This window comes from Dromaius novaehollandiae, chromosome 18 (genome assembly GCF_036370855.1).
Source record: "Dromaius novaehollandiae isolate bDroNov1 chromosome 18, bDroNov1.hap1, whole genome shotgun sequence".
Lineage (NCBI taxonomy): Eukaryota > Metazoa > Chordata > Aves > Casuariiformes > Dromaiidae > Dromaius > Dromaius novaehollandiae.
In genome coordinates this window covers 13,969,927-13,988,392 of record NC_088115.1, presented here as the reverse complement: position 1 = coordinate 13,988,392, position 18,466 = coordinate 13,969,927, and the positions used below count along the sequence as shown (strand labels likewise).

At 40.5% G+C, this 18,466-nt stretch overlaps 1 protein-coding gene across 7 annotated transcripts in view; it reads left to right on the top strand.

Annotated features, from left to right (window-relative positions):
• The first annotated feature begins 800 nt into the window (after positions 1-800).
• LOC112982506 (ATP-binding cassette sub-family A member 10-like) overlaps positions 801-18,466 on the top strand; it is a 30,888-nt gene continuing 13,222 nt past the window's right edge. The window contains exons 1-19 of one of the 7 annotated variants that reach the window (XM_026098971.2): positions 801-2,219; positions 2,588-2,763; positions 5,666-5,778; positions 6,299-6,509; positions 7,014-7,172; positions 7,911-8,011; positions 8,818-9,044; positions 10,166-10,304; positions 10,982-11,167; positions 11,755-11,887; positions 12,564-12,735; positions 13,829-13,887; positions 14,350-14,460; positions 14,960-15,135; positions 15,538-15,657; positions 16,008-16,146; positions 16,701-16,791; positions 17,393-17,532; positions 18,044-18,163. In XM_026098971.2, the coding sequence (XP_025954756.2) occupies positions 2,649-2,763; positions 5,666-5,778; positions 6,299-6,509; positions 7,014-7,172; positions 7,911-8,011; positions 8,818-9,044; positions 10,166-10,304; positions 10,982-11,167; positions 11,755-11,887; positions 12,564-12,735; positions 13,829-13,887; positions 14,350-14,460; positions 14,960-15,135; positions 15,538-15,657; positions 16,008-16,146; positions 16,701-16,791; positions 17,393-17,532; positions 18,044-18,163 (2,512 nt within the window). In that variant the 5' untranslated portion in view covers positions 801-2,219; positions 2,588-2,648. Of the gene's footprint in view, positions 2,220-2,246; positions 2,764-2,954; positions 3,625-5,665; positions 5,779-6,298; positions 6,510-7,013; positions 7,173-7,910; positions 8,012-8,817; positions 9,045-10,165; positions 10,305-10,981; positions 11,168-11,754; positions 11,888-12,563; positions 12,736-13,828; positions 13,888-14,349; positions 14,461-14,959; positions 15,136-15,537; positions 15,658-16,007; positions 16,147-16,700; positions 16,792-17,392; positions 17,533-18,043; positions 18,164-18,466 lie in introns of those variants that run through there. The other 6 variants (XM_026098969.2, XM_026098968.2, XM_026098970.2 and 3 more) reach the window with 6 other exon arrangements.

Here is an 18,466-nt window from a genome sequence, read left to right as displayed (position 1 = left end):
GCTGGGTGGAGAAAAGCTCTTTCCCTGCAGCTCCTGGGGCTTCGGAGGAGAGCGCAGAGTCTGGGTTCCCGCTGGGATGCGGGGCTGGCTGCATCAGCTGTCGCGGTGAGGCTGGAGAGGATGGGACAGCAGCTCAGAGGGAAGGTTTTTGGACTGCAGTCTGTGATTTGGTGTCTAAATGCTGAGTCTTCCTTTTAGCACCTAAATCCTTTATTGGATTTGGTCCTTATTTGTGTTTGGTCTGTGGGTTTTGTGGGGTTCCTGGTTTTGCTTACATTCCTTTAGTTTTATTTGCCGCTCCAGGTTGTGAAGATCAAGCGGGATAGATCATGAAAATGGTGGGTTTAATCACTAGCTTTTTAATGCAAGGATTAAGATCGTGGTTTTAACTGGATTCAGGGAAGTACAGTGTTTTGTAATCGATGGTAATGAATCACCAAAAAAATGATACTGCAATACTTTCGATTGAGCACCCCACAGCAAAATGTCTCATTTCACAGCCAGATCAGTTCAGTGCAACTTCAGGCTCTTGCTAAAAGTGATCCCAAGGCAGTTGCATGCTCCTGGCACTGGTGGTTCTGCATCTGCGGAGATGAATCAGATTTATCCACTTGAAAACTCATCCCACACCAAGAAAAGCAGTTCATTTTCATTTGGATCAGTGCCTCAGACAAATTCACTGTGTGGCTGGAGGGGTGCGAGGGGAGAGGCGCTGGGTTTTGCTGCGTCCCTGCCTGAAACGCGATGATTGCTGAAGAGACTGGGGGCTGAGGAGGACGGGATTGCTTCCAGCGCTGCAGGTCATCTAAGGACCTAATGCAACAACAGGAGTTTGTGCTTGTGCCTATAGAGGAATCTGCTGTGCCCGTCAGGAAAAATTAATTCTGAAGAAATCAAGCCAGAACTTGGTTGAATTTTCCAGGTTTTCACACTAAATTTTCTTCAGTGGTGTCTTAGGGGTGTAGCTTGTCATTTTTTAAAGACAGTAAGGTCAGTTAATTCTCCTATAGTGTTGCCTTAGAAATCTTCAGAAAACCCCTGGTTCTGTTTCTTTTTTTTTAATTACTATTTTTTGGAAACCAGTTTCCCACAGCTTTCAGTTCTCCTTTTTTCTGAAGTGAATTGTTTCAAGTGTTCCCCTCTGAGGGCGCTGACTCAGTGTCCACATCCTTTTCTCCTCCTGGTAGATTTGGAAGGGCTGTTCTCTCTGGCTGGCCCCGAATTCCCTCCTCAAAAACCTTGCAGTGCAGCTGCTTAGTGATCTTATTGACAGGATTTTAAGATGATACATGCTATCTAGCTGCTTTTCAGTGAAGCTCCAAAGCTTCACCTCTGTGGAGCCCTAGCTCATTGGCAGAGCCCAAGCAGTCCTCCAGGACACAGAAAGGTAAACCCAAAGGACTCCCAAGAACAGATGTTTTTGTGTTAAAATGCATTTTCTGGAGATAGGAAGGTACGCCAGAGCTGTTTGCACTAGACCAGCTATTCCAAAGAGAGTGCGTGTTTGCAGGTGTGCATGTTAAACATTATAATGCTGTTTAGTGAAGTACAGATGCTTTCTTCTTCTAAAGACCCTATTCTTTGGAAATGACAAACTCAGCAGCTGCAAAAGAGCTATGGCCTTTTCTTAAGCAACAACCAGATTGCTTTTGTTTTCTTTACCTAATTCTGCAAATCAGATGCAGAGTCCTCCTGTTGAAGTTCCAGCACAATCAACTTGCATTCTTCTACCTACTTGAGTTGTCGTGTGGGTATACACACTTCCAATTCATTTGTGTTTCCTGGCTTATCTGATTTTCTTACCTCCCTATTTTGAAAGCAAATCCACTGAAAACCTATTAAAAAAATAAATAAATTCCCTATCCTGATTCCAGCTGTGTGGCAGCTGCTGGAAAAGCAACGAAAAGGAGTGGAAACTCGAAAATTAAGAACAAAAAGGGGGGAAGAAAAGAAATAAAAATACCATTGGTCCTTGGACACAGGAGTCATCTGCAGAGGAAGGAATACTTGCTGACTCAGGCTCTGAGCAAGATAGGCAAAAGGCAGTGGAGGTTTTCCCCTCCAGATAGTTCATTGCTACCAGGCAAGGACTTGGTTCCTTCGCCACCAAGCTGGAGTAAGGTCAGGAACTTGTGACCACACTGTCTCAGCGCACAGCAGCACTCCTACTGCAATTCTCCACCACTCTGATCGGAGCACATGGGAAATCCTTAGCAAAGGTAAATGCATGAACAAACATTTAAGCTGGTTGGAATTTTCCTTTAAAACTATTTTGTTGGAAAGTGTCATTTTGTTGTGAATATGGTAAAATCAAGTGGACTTTTTTTACAATCAAGTATTTTTCTTCTTAAAAATGACTTTTATGTTAATTCACATTTAGCTTATGTTTTGATATTTCTTCCCATTATTTCATGATTTATACGTATTTTCTATAGAAATGTGCTATGATATTACACACTATGCATGTGTAATGCAATGTTAAATGCAGCGAAATGTAGTGTTAATGTCTCCAAGCTGTAGGCCACTTGGTTTGTAGATGTTGCTCCAGATAGCTCACTGGTTGGCACAGTCATTGCTGTTGCTCCAGAAATGTTGAGAGCGTTCACACCGCTGTGAACTGACTTCGTGACGTCAGGCTGGAGAGGGGCATGGCCAGTGGGCTGTGTTACAGCATTGAACCATCTCCAGGACCGCAAAGAGATGAAGATCCCAGACATCTCAGAGCTGCAGGAGACATACTTCTAATGGAAAACACATTACCAGGTAAGAAGTTTCATGTTTCTGTTTTGTAAGTGGAAAAACTATACCTGTTGTGTTTTCATGGGGGGGGGGGGGTGTTGCGTTTCATGATTTTTCTTTCTATTTTCTTAATACGATGTTATGTTAAAAGAACAAAAGCCCTACTTTCCAGCTCTGTTCTGACACACATTGAACCTTGCATCCAAATGTTTAAGAGGCAAAAGAACAAAAATGTTCTCCTTTCCTGGATGCGTGTGGATTGTGATTCTTGCCACTCATGTACTGCTGTAGGCTGAGCACCGCAGGTTGAATGCTCCAGCTCTGGGTCCTCCCGGCTAACTACTTGTCCCTTCATTCCCCTCCCTCCCCAGCCTGGCTATCACCAGTAACAGCTTCTAAAAATGGGGATTGTCAAAGTTCCCTTCTCTGTATAAATTAAAATGCTGGACTCTGATACAGGACAGGTTTAGAGCTAACTTTCTGGAGCTGAAAGTAGGAAAAAAAAATATGTTTTAAAAGCTCTGTATTAAAGAGGGGAATTAGTATAAATCTGTCTTACATTCATCAGGTGGTGAAGATAGGGTTGTTTAGGGGCCAGCTGCAGTTTTTTAGTTTTGCAGTAATTTGCAAACAGGACTGCGTTGGGAGAGCGTGTTCACCTCTGCGCTCCCTCCCCGCAGCGATTAATCATTGTCTCGGAAAGTCGGCGGCTCCCCTTGGAAGCACAGCAAGATGCAACCCACGTTTCTGTATTTGTAGCCAGCACTGGAAGTTTCCTGCCAGTAATCCTGAAGAGCAACTTTTAGGAGTTAGTCACAATATGCTCTGTTAATTTTTCTTAAGAGAAAAATCTGAGGAGGTGCCGAGTAGGAAATCCCTGAGACAGTAAGTAAATGAAGAAATGAAGTGCTTATATGGGACGTGCCTTCCTGGGACAACCTTTGATATAACGAGACTAGAGACAAAATCCCACTGAAAGTTATTGCAATAACTAGGAAGTGTGTTCCTGGAGGACAAGAAGTGTGGGTGCATTTACTGAGCCCTCAAATAGGAAATTTTTCCAGAGATGTTCAGTGATACCATTACTTTTACAAGTGGTGCTCTGGTTAATGACTTCTCAAACATTGCTACCTCAAAATGTATTCTTGGTTGTTAGTTTTGTCTTCCAAACCTGCTGTTTCAAATCTCAGGTCTTGCAGAGGTAGGCGTGCATCTTTCCTGCTGAAGTTTTGTCTTTTAATATCAAATTTAAATTGAAATTCTTCCTGACAGAGTTCACACAGCATTTGTAGGCATCATTGTCTGACTTTCTGGCAGCTTAATCTTTCAGGTTGCAGGGGATATGTGCTTCTTTCTCTGACGGCAAAAATAAGGTTAAAACTGGTACGAATTTAGCTGGACTTTTAATGAAGTGTTTCTGTTATGTCTGTAGAAATTCAGTGCAATTTTTACAAGACCATGATGTTTTTCTTGTTCCCCAAATACTCCATCATGAAACTTTGTTTATTGCCCAGATATCTTGTTGCTGATGGGCTGCTGGCTCATGAAGAGTGAAATCCATGCTTGGGCAAAAAAAAAGCATTTCCTTGAAATCGCTTCCTAGTTGCCTTTATCCTTCATAGTAGACTGTGATGTCTAAGAACAGGAGAAAGTTCCAGGCAGACAAAGCAGAGCTCCATGGAGATAAGACTTTATGCTAACAGTCAGAGGGTAAACAGAGATTCTGGATCCCTTGCCCCTGGAGTATGCAAATATTTAATTCTTGCAAAAACAAACAATGAAGGGAACAGAGTAGTAGAATCATTTATTAACTCCAGCTGCCCAATCTGCAAAATCAGGAAATGATGTCCAAAGGGAAAAGAGCACAATGCGTTGGAGGTTGCTTTGATTTGGGTTTCAGTCATTCTAAAGGATAAAATACAAAAACATGTTTTGAGGCTCCTTCCCAGCTCTTGTTCTGGGAAGGTGGTGAAACCAGTCACTCTGAAATTGCTGCTGTTACTGCGCAGGACGTTTGCCGCGTGGCTGCATGCTCAAAGTCGGAGCTGAAATAAAAATTCCCCAACTCTAGTATTTCCCTGCTTAGTATTTAGGTGGGTATAAAGGAATAAACCAGTGTTTTCTTAATGTTCCTCTGCTCTAGCTATATCAGAGTTATTCTTTCTTATATTAGCGTTTGTGTGAAAGCATGACAAGTAGGTCTCTAACTTGTTTAAGGGAGATGGTGACAGCATCTATTTTAGCTGCTTTTTAGCATCTAACCGAAGTTTCTAACTTGGCCTCCGGCATGGCAGCTGCCTTCCCGCTGTGGTCGGCGTGGGGAGACGGGCCGTCTGTAAAAGGGTGCTCTGGGGCTCACTGCGATGTCTGGAGCCGACAGCACGAGCAGCAGCTTACCGCCAAACTCCCCGTGTCTAAGGCAGCCCGTAACTTTGCTTCCCGAAATGCAGGACTTGAGGCTCAGCTGGATGTGGAGTGTAAACCAGGGCCCTTGTGCTCAAAAGCTGGAATTTACACTGTTGCTGCGAATTATAGATATTTTAACTGTTTTGAATAACTGGATAAAAAATATTTTGAAAATTAAACATTCTTTCTTTTATTTGCCACTCTTTTCAAATTTTTAGTACAAAAGAGAATAATGTTTCTGTTGTTCACTTTATGTAGTTTATTAATCAAATTATAGCTAGTTAAATGCATCTTTCTGCTAAGTCTCTCTGGGATGAAGTAGGATTAAGTTGTGAATCTGAAAGAGATAGCTGTGTCCAGCACAGCTCTGTGGCCTCTTGTGCGATCATGGACCATTTCCTTTGAACTTCTCCTTGGATGTCCAAACTGTAAAATGGGTAAAGCTCTTAACCTTTGCCATGTTCTTTTGCTTTCTCTGAAGTTGTTACTCTAAATGATACTCTTTTATTTCTCATCCTAGCTGGGAAAATGCAGAGAATATGTGAGAGAGCCTCAAAAATATTCCAACAAACTCGTGCTCTCTTATGGAAAAATATTCTTATGGTGTGGAGGATGAAAACGGAAAGTTTTCAGGCAAGTATCTGTTCCACCAAGGAGAAGATAGGATTTCCACTCTGAAATGTTTTTATAGCAGGTGGTATATGAAAAGCCTCAGCTGATAATGTGGTTCTCTGGAAAATGTCAGCAGTTACAATTCTTTCAGTGACACAACAATATCACAGCATAGTAACAGCTTGCTTCAAAGCTGGCTTATTGCTTTCAGTTGTTGATCCGATTTCTGCGCTGTTCAGAAGAACACAATGTCCAATTCACAATTACTGGAACAAAATTATCTGCAGACGTCGTTGGCTCTGGTACTAAGAAAACATGTTTTTCACTTCAAACATTCCTCTTATTCTAAAATTATTACACCTGCAAAATAGCTCTTCCTCATTTACATAAAGAAAACATTCATGTGTGGAGGAACTGGACCTTGCAGTCAGATCACTGCTTGATGAGAAGAGTCCTTGAAGCAGGACCAGACTTCTTCCATACCACCTAACACTCAAAACACTGTGCTGTTGCTCACCTTTATTTCTTCTCTTTCATCTAGGAATGGATTACATCGCTGCTTTTTATCTTCGTAATATACATATCGACAAATCTGATATTCCATTTCCCACGGCAAGAAATCCCCTATGAATTCCTTGGACGCTTAGATGATCCTGCCTTTAATGCTACTGGAGTTAAACTTGCATATACACCTGTAACAAGCACCACCAGGCAAATAATGAATAAAGTGGCTTCAGATTCTGTAATGATGGGTAATGCAGCTGTTAAATCCTCGTTTATAGTTACGGTATCTGTTTTACCCTGATGGTATGAGTACATCAGTCTACATTATTGGTGTCAGAGGCCTGGTTGTAGCTGTCCCCTTTTTTGGTCCTTTCTTAGCAGATTGTCTCTGTAAGCCGAAGATTTGATTTCATGCTGGCCCAGGTAGAGTGCACGCACCTAACTGATGATCAAGGAGGCACCTGGGAGTCTTTCTATAGCGAAGTATTTTATTTAACAGTGGGGGAAAAAGCTCAGAGGAATTCCTTCTATGCCTGTTGAATCTCCTCTTACTGATAATTCATTGCAGAGTATATCAAGTAGAGTCCCTTGCATACCTTAAAAAAGCTACCCCCCAAAAAAAAACCAAAGCAAAACTGGGGGGGAGGATTGGCCAACACAATTTATAGGAGTACAAAATGTTGCTGATGCATATTTTCATGTTGTTGCATCGCTAATCAGAAATTCTGCTGTGTTTTGTTTGGAAATGACAGGTATAAAAACAGAAGAAGTCGAAAATGAGAAAATGCTGGATACAAACGGAATTTTGGATGGAGACCTTATTGGTGTTGTTTTTAAGGATGACTCCTCCTATAGTCTCAGATTTCAAAGCTACAGTGTAGTAACTCCAAACGATGACTTTGACAATTTGGGTAACAAATAAATGAACCTAGAGAATTGATTTTACATGACAAACTGCTTAGATGAATCTCTGCCACTTGGAAGGGATCTAGGCTGTATGTGTTAAATACTTCAAGAGAGTATAATATTTGGGATTTGAATTTTTGTTTCCTTAAACAGAAATTTAAACAGCAGGAAAAAAGATGTTAACACACGTTCTCAAAATTCCTTGCTCTCATGCTCCCTCTGTGTCATACCATGTCAGATCATGCATTGAAAATGAACATTGTGTGCACTAACCTACTTCTAACATATCTATATATTGATACACATTTAATGTATTAAAAAATAAACGTGCACCCACATTTGTGCACATCTTTCTTTGGTAAGACCAAATGCACCCCTATTTGCTAACTAAAAGAAACAAACCATCCAAAACAAAATAGAGTTTCTGCCAGAAGTGCTGGGAGGCTGAGCTTGGCTGGCTCTGCAGTGCAGTGAAGACAACGTTGATGTTGCATCAGGTGGCCCATGGAGCCAAAGCCATCAACTCCCAAAACTGCATCGTTCTTTGGGGAAAATGGCAGCTCCAGGGGAAAGACTGAGTAATACTAAATCTTAATTTTCTGACTCTTACTTAGGTCAAATATACTGTCACCCCCCACCACATGCATGCACGCACACACATTTGTGTGTGTATATGTATATGCATATGTGTATGTTTTTGTACATATATAGCTAAAATGCTTCATTTTCTTTCTTTGTTACAGACACCTGCTTCAATTTTTCATCAAGCTATTGTAATGTTCCTTCATACTGGTACGGGGGTTTTTTATCACTGCAGTCCAGCATTGATGCAGCAATGATAGAAGTAAGTATCATCATAATGGAAAATGTATTTTCTGTTTGTTTTTTTCAAGTTATTCAACTTTACAAAAGAAAAAAAGGTTAATTTTCTGTGATCATTAATTTTTAAATACTAGTGTGATTCGAAAGTTAAAAGAACAATGCATCATCCTGGCAAATTGCACCTATCATTTGGGTACAAGAGATTTCCTGTATTACACTGAAAATTAGCAGTCAGAACCAAGCTGTGGAGTAACTATGGTCTGTTGCTCACTTAGAGATTGACCATCCCTTTGTGGAGGTAGAATTCATTTTGTTTCCTTACTTTTTTTCTTTTATTTTTTGCAAATTTACAGTAAAAGTCACAGTAAAATGAATGGAAACACCATAGCCAAAACTTTTGTCTTGTTTTTGAGATTTTGGGTTTTATCAAATTGGTCCCTTTTGAAAAGTAAATTTGAAATGTTCAGTATTTTCCAAACTCTGTTTTTCAGTGGAAAACTGTTTCATCATAAAAAATTGATCAACTCCAAACACAATATTTACAGAGCAGTAAAGCTGTGCATTTCCTGTCCTTTAGCTATACTATAACTTCTGTACTGCTTCTCTTATGTTTCTGTTCCATTTGGTTTTTTAGGTCATGGTTGTACTCATAGCTCAAGGCAGCATTGTTATGGAAATATATTAAATATTGAGACTAATTTGCCACTTAAGAACTTAACATTGTCACTGAAAAAATTAATAACTTTAATGCTTATGAATAGGTCTTTATTCTGATGTTGACTATTTCATTATGAAAAATCCAACTAATGGCTACTTTCTGTTCTTTAGGTGAAAACAAATCATTCTGTCTGGGAAGAAATGAAATCAATTAGTGGCATTCGTCTGAAATCACCCTTGATCAAACCTTCATATAAATTGGAATACATTTGGTTCATTTTTTACGTTCTATTGTCTTTCTCTCCATACATGTACTTTTTATCAGTGAAGGTGATAAGAGAGAAAAAGAAGCTCAAGGTTTTAATGACAGCAATGGGTTTACAAGATATCGCATTCTGGTAAGTCTAGTAGAAGGAGATAAACTGGACATAATTGCAGGAATTATATTTGCTAGAATAAAAGTGTCAGTCCGTAGGGCAGCTCAGCTTCACTTCCAAACTCAGAGAGCCCTGGTGATGGGCTGAGCAGGAGACCACATGCCATGCATGGGCTCTGTGTCCTCAACTGCCTGGCTGCCAGTGATTAAGCTACCAGGGCTTAAAGAGGTTCTGCCAGTCATGAGATGTAATTACCTGCAGTGTATGGGCTCTTCATACTTTCCCAATTGTAATTAAGCACGTTACCTGAGCGTGTATGTTACGTACGGATGTGGGTCTGCTGCCGTCGCTCACCTGAGAAGCAGGAATCCAGGAGATGCTGGCAGCAGTCGGTTGTGATTGTCTAGCTGTATGCATGGACCCTCTGAAGCAAGCCATTCCGCACGTTATTGAAGCAATGTGTAGAAACCTGTGCTGCTTTTATTGGTAGTGTATTGTTTGCTGGAGGACCTGATTTTCCAAGCACGTTACTCCGATAACGGATTTATTTTTTTGTTTTATAAAGGCGTTCTCTCCTCCAGAGAGGTAGCATGTCCTCCATGTAGCAGAGATACACGTAGCAAAGATCTTGGGGTCTAGGTTTTGTATGCCTATAGGAAATGGGTCAGTAAGCACAGAGAACAAAAAAGTGAGGAAATGAGAAATTTAGGAGTATGCTGGAAATGATCGAGGGTCTACCAAAGCAGGAAAGATTTGCTCCCAAAGCCTTCTAAGCATGACTTTATTAGGTCATTAGGAAAAACATAATAAATAGTCCTGGCTGCAGAGCCTCCATTTAAATGCCCCTTGGCTTCTTGCCTGTGTCGTTGCACCTGCAGATTCGTGGGCAGTTGCACGCCCACCTCGGTGCAACAGCAAAAACGCTTCTCCTCCTCCTCCGGCAAGGAGAGGACGTCCAGGGCTTTGCAGCCTAGCAGGTGCACAGCACACTGCTGGCGCACGCTGGGCTAGAAACTGTACACGGAAGTGTGTTTGGAGAATTACTAAGCATTTGAATTAAAAAGTGTGTGTCTTGTACCAGATATGTCATGGCAACTGCAGTCATTTACAGAGGCAAAAAATAACTGTGCCTTCCTTTGCAGGTTATCCTGGAGCTTGCTATACGCTGTTTACATTTCAATAATGGCAAGCATGCTGGCAGCGATCACGATAAAAGAAGTAATCTGGGAAGGCAACTTTGCTGAAATATTTTTCTTTTATTTCTTTTATGGCATAGCATCTGTAAGTCTACTTCTGTGTTTTTAAATTATGCATGGATTTTTTCCATTTGCTAATTAAAGTATTTATAAACTTAGATTACAGAATACTCTTGGGCGGGGCATTGTATCGGGAGGTAACAAAAAAACTGCTGCACTGCTTAGGGTTTTATCGTTAAAATTGGTAGGCTAAAATATCACTTGAGTTTTGGGAGGTTCTGACTTGAAATCAAACTTCTCAATTTTTGTGTGTTGCCATTATACACAGAGCAGGGACCTTCCAAGGAAAAATGGTAATTTCTTTAAAGACTGTATGGACAACCAGTGTCAAGTGCATGGATCGTCCCAGGTTTAACATACCTGCGGTAAAGCGAGAGGCTTCAGCAGTAACATTAATGGAAAGCCTGGTGCTGAATGGTGCTGGGGCTGCCTCCTGTCCAGCCTACTTGGGAGGCAGAGAGGGGTCTGAGCATCCATCCCTATAGACCTGCCCTAAATTACAGCCATCTGCTAAATGAGGCAAGCCTTGTGAGATGCCATGTGCGCCCAGTGGTCTTTGATTTCACTTTCTCAGAACGTGATCATTAGAGGACAATCAAACCCAACCATGTCTGTAATGTTACTCGTTAGATTTTTGTTTGTGGTATTCCTTTATCATCAGCAAAAATGCATCCTGCTAATTACTGTTTTTCTCTTCTGCAGATTCACTTCTATTTTATGCTCAGCTCATTGTTAAAACAGCCTAACGTTGCTATTTTTGTGGGTTTTGTCATTCACGTTATCTTTGGGTGTCTGGGCTTTATGACATTGTTTGAAAAACTACCTCCGCCTTTAGAATGGATTTTTAATCTCGTCAGTCCTTTTGCCTGTACAGCTGGGATCTCAAAGGTACGCTCAAAATGAAACCAGCATGTCATAAAAGTTTAACCTACAACAAACACCTTACAGACTTGGGACAGTTGACAGGGGAGCTGCCTTGTGTAATCTCCATTGCCACAGTTAGCCAGTCAGGGCAACTCTGTGCTAAGTGATTTGTAAAAAGAAAGCTCGACTCCAAAAAGTATGAACATACTAATTTGTTACAAACACAGTTAGCCTCTCATTTGCATCATGAATTTTACCAGCTCTGTATATACCATAAATTTCTGTGTGTGGAAAACTGTTGTAACAATGGGATGTGTCCAGCGGGTTCTGTGTTCGGCAAGAACCAGTGAAGTCTGGCTGATTCCCCAGAGGATACCATGCGGCATCACCCTTCCTATGTAGTAGCTTGTACACAAAATTTGAATTTCGCTTAGTGGAGCACTTCTGATACTTCCCGTCACAGTGTTGCAGAGCTTAAAAACAATGTCATGATCGCAAGCAGGCACTGGTTTATGGTGAAGAAAAGGTCATGACAACACAACAGGGGCTTGCATATAGTCTCTAGGGCTAAAGGAAGTGTTGCATCTGATTTGTACTTTTTTCCCCTCTAGATTATAAAATTAGAAAAATATGGAGCAGCGCTTACACCGGAATTGTACCCTTTCTTTAACCTATACATCATACTAACCCTTGACAGTGTTTTATATATGCTGTTGGCCATCTACTTCGATAAAGTTTTGCCTGGTAAGTAGAAACGTATGGGAAAGAATATGAATCTAGTTGCACTTTTTTTCTATAACCCTCCCTTCTCACAGAGGGTGAGGTGCTGAGGAGCAGTGGAATAGAGCTCTGGAAATTCTAATCTATGTGAAACAGCAAAAATGATGCCCCAGAAGCAAGCTGGTCAGGTTGTGGAACAGCATCTTGATGGAGATGTGCCACGCCACATTACATGAGGGGCTGAAAACTAGAATTGAGAATTGCCATGTTCATGAGGAAGATGTTGGGAAGAAACCTGTTTTCCCAGAGGCTAGATGCATATAGCTACCTGATTTGGCTCTGCCTCAGAAACAGCCTCCAAAAGGAACCCTAAATCCTGCAGTGAGGCACTGAGATCCCTCACATCTACCCCAGCAGTCCTAACCACTGGGTTTTAAAAGGATATTGGTTGAGAATATGTTTTGAAAACAAGTAAAGAGATGATCAATGAGGTCTTTGCTGTGATTGTTGCCTGAGTGCATTTACAGATATGGACAAGCAGGCAACTTTCATTGCAGGAATCACCAACCCTTCTGTTCCGCCAAAAGGCATTCATTCTGTGCCTATGGAAGAAGAGATGGCTGAATATGGCATTTATCAAAGTTGAATTGACACACAGCAATTTGGGGGTGATATTTCACCTTTTTTGTTTCTGAATTAGGCAAATATGGAGTACAGTATCCTCCTTTGTTCTTCCTGAAACCATCATACTGGTTCCACCGCAAGAGCAGATACACAGAAGAGAGAGCTGGCAATGGGAGCAGCCATGGACCTCTCCTTGGTAATAACGAGGAGCCGATGCCCCCAGAGTTTGATGGGAAGGAAGCAATCAGGTAAAGACTTTTGTAGTCATGAAAAACAACCGCTACATGTTATATCTGAGTCTAGATAGCATAGCCACTATTGCTCTGGTGAATGTTAGAGCAAGCTGTCTAAAATACAGTAAGGTCAATGGCTGGATTTTCTTATTCTGTCACTTCTTTTGAAATCAGAGAAGTTCTTATTGCTTGTAATAGGGTATAATTTGGCCCACCAGGTGTGTGGAGCACTCTGGAGTCCTTGTTGTCATTTATGTCAACATATTGAGAAAAACTGGCAGCAGTTTATACTGCAAATGGAGGGTTTGTACAGTTTGTCATTCTTTCCCCATTTATTTGATGTGTCATCCTCTGGATCTAAACACTGAGCAGGGGGCATGCAGCGTCTGCTCCTGGTTGTGCCAGTGACTTACCTGCTGCCTAGCAATTTCCTCCTTGCAGAGCAGCAGCAGTGAGTCTGTTCCCCTTCACTGTCATCTTTAAGTTCTACGGATGGAGCATGTTGAATAAGATACTGTTGTTTACATCCCTATGGAGTTAGTTTGGCCCATTGCTTTTGCTGCACAATACTGATGACTAAAAAGTAAATACGTACCTGCTACAATAATACATACATCACTGTAGATGCTCCAGGGAAAGGAAGAAGAGCAAGCGAAGGGATGGAAAAGTGCTAAAGGAACTTCTGCAAAGGTTTTTTTAGTCAAGTGCTCGTAAGTTAGGAAATGAAAGAAAAAGGCTTTGCGTGTTGTGGTCATCAGGCCCCGTTGCACGTGTGCATTATGATCACTTTTGATTATACAACCATGTGCTATTTCATTCCCAGTGGCCTCCTGCTTCATTAATTAATCATTTGTTGAGTTCAACTTTCAGGCTTTTTGCTATCCTTTAGAACATTGCATTAACTAAATCTGCTTTTAAGAGATGAATTACATAAAGCAGGTTTTTTCATGAGGAAATGTACTAACCTCCTGATGATGACAAGCAGGATCAGTCTGAGGAGGAGGTTGAGAAATATCATTCCAGTAGTTTTTGTAGGTTACTTCTAGGCAGAAAAAACATGGCAGAATTGCGAGATCCAGTAGTAACAGCTTACTTGCCTTTCCTTTAGACTAAACAATATTAAAAAAACATACAAAAAGGAGGACAAGAGAACAGAAGCTTTAAGAGGTAAGAAGGGTTTTATAATGTTTTAATTTCACTTTTCACTATTTATGAATCAAAACTGTTTTGAAATGTTTTGGATATACTTAATTCTGCCTTCAGCACTGTGACATTAAAATACATTATGCAGCGGTTATTTCTGGTGGTGTAGGTTATTTGCGGATTCCTAAAAGTGTGTTATCTTATTTTCCTGTTCACTCCAGAAAAATTACTACTAATTATTTTTTGCAATAGCAGGAGTCTCCTCGAAAGCTGTGTATTTGCAGCCATAAACCATTATGTAAAAACACCTCAACACTCTCAACATGTAAACTAAATTGTGAAGATGCAACCCATGCTTTGGGATCTGCTCTTGCCTGTCATCTTCCAAAGAAATGACATACCTCTATCATACTTGGCAAAAAACTACAGGTACAAATTACTTCCTTCACAGACTTTCATCCTAATATTATCCTATTTCTATTCTAGGCTTGTCCTTGAATGTTTATGAAGGCCAGATCACTGCATTACTTGGTCACAGTGGATCTGGAAAAACTACTCTATTAAATGTGCTTAGTGGATTTGCCCAGCCTTCAGCAGGTAGGATGATGGACCTGTATGCTGAAGATAAGAAGCTGTCTGGCTTTCAAGTGTACTAGGCTGAAGAAAAAAAAAAGCAGCAGCTTTCTCTTGGGTCGTTCAGTCTAGCTCATTGTCAGCGCAGATTGTTTCTTAACAAATGCTTTGGGACTAATATATCGCTCATGGATATGCTCGGGTGTGCAAACATGCACAGATGGTTATTTCCCACCTGGATGTCCAATGTTTTCCTTGAGCTGCCTATCTACAGGAAATATGTTTTAGTTCCTCAGAGAGATTTGGTGCTCTGAAATATTTTTGACTGGTATTAACAGCTTTGGACAACAGAAAGTTATTTTGCCCACCTTATTTTTTTTTTATTTTTTTTTTTTAACATCTGAGACATAGTCATGATCCTGGATTTAATGTCAAAGGTGTGAACACAAAGCAGCGTGCTCTCCCCATATGACTGGGAAGTACTGTACACTATAAAATTTGTTTCATTTATTCCTGTGTACAGGTTCTGCAATGATATACAACTACAAAGTATCTGAAATACAGGATATGGAAGGAATTCAGGCAATCGTTGGGATTTGCCCACAATTAAATTTACATTTTGAAGTCTTAACAGTGAAAGAAAACCTGAGAACTTTTGCTCACATCAAAGGGATTCAGAAGAAGGAAGTAGAGCAAGAGGTTGGTATGTGTTTGGTGACTGACCTCTATTTTACAGCATCTTGAAGAGTTTGTTGAGCTAGATTTATAAAAGATTATCACCAGTGTTTCATTCTTTGAAAATTAGACTAGCCCTAATTTAGGGGAGAAGTGTGTTTTAATTCTCTTTTATTCCCGTATCATAAGAGTTAGCAGTCTGATCTGCAATATTTATCTCAATGGAAATCCATTTAAAGCAGTAAAGTTTTCAATCTTGAAGCTATACTCTTGTGTACTGTTTGTAGCCACATATGAAACAAAAAGTGCCCAATATTTTGGAGCTATTGTAGCAGGCTCAGCTGCTACTTCCCAATGTGTGTTTTCAGCAGATGGTCTCCAAACCTTGATACTGAAGTCTGGCCTTTGTTTTTGTATATTGCCAAGGTGCAGAAAGTTCTGACAGCGTTGGATCTCACCGATCTTCAGGATGTCCGCCCTGATACCCTGAGTGGGGGACAAAAAAGAAAGTTGTCTCTTGGAATTGCAATTTTAGGGAATCCAAAGGTAGGGAGCAGATCATATTTACACATATACAAAGGTTTAGCGCATAGTTTTGCATTTTGATTTGGCACAGACATTTCTACTTCTTTTCCCTTGGCACTCAAAAAAAATCTGCTGACCTACTAATTCACTTGGCCGCCAAAAGGAACAAGGAATCTAGGTCAATGAAAACTGTATTTTAAACAAAAAGTGTAATGTTAGATTAGGAGAAAGAGCAATAAAAATGGCAGTCATTGGGGGTTGCATTTTACCTTTAGAATGAGATTTTAAAAAGCATTCAAATGGAACTGTGTAAACGTGGAAGTGCTGGCTTGGACACCCAGGAGCATGAAGGTGTGATCTCACCTTTGTAGGTGTTGCTTTTAGATGAGCCAACAGTGGGGTTAGATCCCTCCTCCAGACACCATGTGTGGCGTCTTCTGAAGGAACATCAAGCTAGTCGCGTGACGCTCTTCACTACCCAGTTCATGGATGAGGCTGATATTCATGCTGGTGAGCCCAGATTTTCATGCTGTGATTGAATATGATTTGGAAGCGAGGGCTTCCCATTGCAGAGCACCACCTATGGAGTGCTGACGTGATGCGGTCTATGCTTGCTAGGCGAGGTTTATCTGATAGCAACTACCCCACCTGAGCTGAGTAAAAGATAAAACCAGGTTGAAGTACTGTTCCAAGACCTTGCAGTTCATACTTTGCTTCAATATGAAGCAGTTACATTATATCTGAACTTGCCACTAGCAGCACTTACGCAAATTAGTGATATTGTCTGAATTAATATCTGTCCTGTTTCCTTATTGCTCTTGGACTGCATGGGAAATTTTCTATAAGCTGTAAGAATGCATAATGAAGAGTAACCTTGGTGTTTAGGAGAAAGGCAAACAAAAAGACAACAACAGCAAAGACCAAAAAATTTCAGCACTGACCTGGTTTTACTCCTCTTGACTTCATTATTAAAATGGCTGTTGAGTTCAGAAGGAGCTGAATGAAGCCGATCTATTATACAGTTGTAAATCCCACTTAAATCCTTTGTATTCATACCTCCTTAGATCGGAAAGCTTTTCTCTCAAATGGGAGATTACAGTGTGTTGGCTCATCTCTTTACTTGAAGAGAAAATGGGGAGTTGGCTATCATTTAAGGTAAATTCTTCTCTTTTTGGTCATCACTTACTTTTATGAAAACCACCTTCTAGTTGATGTGGTATTTGCTCATAGGGTCTGTGTCTCTTAGAGTTTCCATATAGAGAAATAGAAATCTTGACAATTCATTTTAGAAGGCTTTTAAGGCTGCCAAAAATATCTTGCTTTCCATAGCAAGATGCTTCTCTTTGGACCCAATCCTGAAAGCTCTGAACATGTAGCTAAGATGACACTGCAAACTCCTAGCAGCCAAAAGGGGACCAGAGCAAGATGAATTGCAATTTCCACATAGTCTGTGGTGCCAGTGACATACAATGGCTTTAATGTAAAGTTGCTTTTCTTTGGATTTTAATCTGTGTTCTTGGTTTGGCATTACTAGCCAGGATCATTATTCTTAACCTCAACTATTTCTTATATGCATGGTAAAAACGGGTACCGCAGAGCTGGAAGATGTCTATAAAAATTCCCACTGAAATATTGCCTAGATTTGGAGGTTTCCCCATGGCTTGAAGAATGACTGCTGTTTTAGTATTTTAACTGGATGAAATATGCATTCTTTTTCTTATTGCATGACTTGGCATTTGCTTCTTAATACAAACAGGATGCACATAAATGACCTGTGTGACCCTGACGTCATGTCATCCCTGGTCAGACAGTATATCCCTGATGCTGTGTTCAGAGGACAGAAGGGGGATGAACTGTGTTACACGCTACCTGCAGAAAACACTGATACCTTCCCAGGTAACAAACACCTGTAGTTGCGCTGAGGTTATAAAAGGACACTAAGTGGTGGGAAAATCAGAGAGCGAAGTTGCTGAGAAGGTCATGATTATGTTCTCTTATCTGTACTACATATGATTAGGGAGCCCAGAGCTGCATAAATATCAGCTTTAAAGAAAACCTTTAATGAACATGCTACTAGTAATACTGCAGATTAACAAAAGAAAATCTACCAACTAATCTACAAGCTAAAATTCACTCTCTTAAAAAGCTGGACTTCCAATGACTCTTCTGTGGTTTCAAGATAAGACTTTCCTGCCAGGAAGGCTTGTGGTAATTAAGAGCACTGAATTTTATGCTTCTTCACTCTTACCTCTAAAGAGCACAGTAATTTTGCTGTGCTTTTTAAATTATGGAGATGAGTGGTTTTGAAGCCCAGAAAGTACAGTGATAATCTTGCCAGTCTGTGTTTCTGCTCAACACTAGCCTCGGTCCCTGGGTTGCATCTGACTGTGCTGTTTCTGTTGTGCAGATCTGTTCAGCCACCTCGACAGTAGTCTCTTGCAGGGGATTGTTAATTATGAGATTAGCAGGATGACTCTGGAAGATGTTTTCCTGAAGCTGGAGGGTGAGGAAGCTGTTGATCAAGAAGGTAAAATATGGACTTTAATTTGCAAGCTTGATGTGATTAAGGTTCCAAATATACATTTTTTTAACTGAATTCGTACTGAATTTCTGTTAAATGTGACTTTTCATAGTTTTCAGTGGGTCAAGAATAGCAGTTACATTAAAAATTCAGATTTCCTTTAGTGACAGATATCTTTCCAGAGAAGTCTAGATGATTCAGTCTCAATTTTCACAGGCTTTTAAATATGAGAATTGAAGAATGACATTGTAATGACTCTGAAAGTTATACTGCCCAGACCGGGAGGTAGGAAGAAGAGAGAAATTTGTC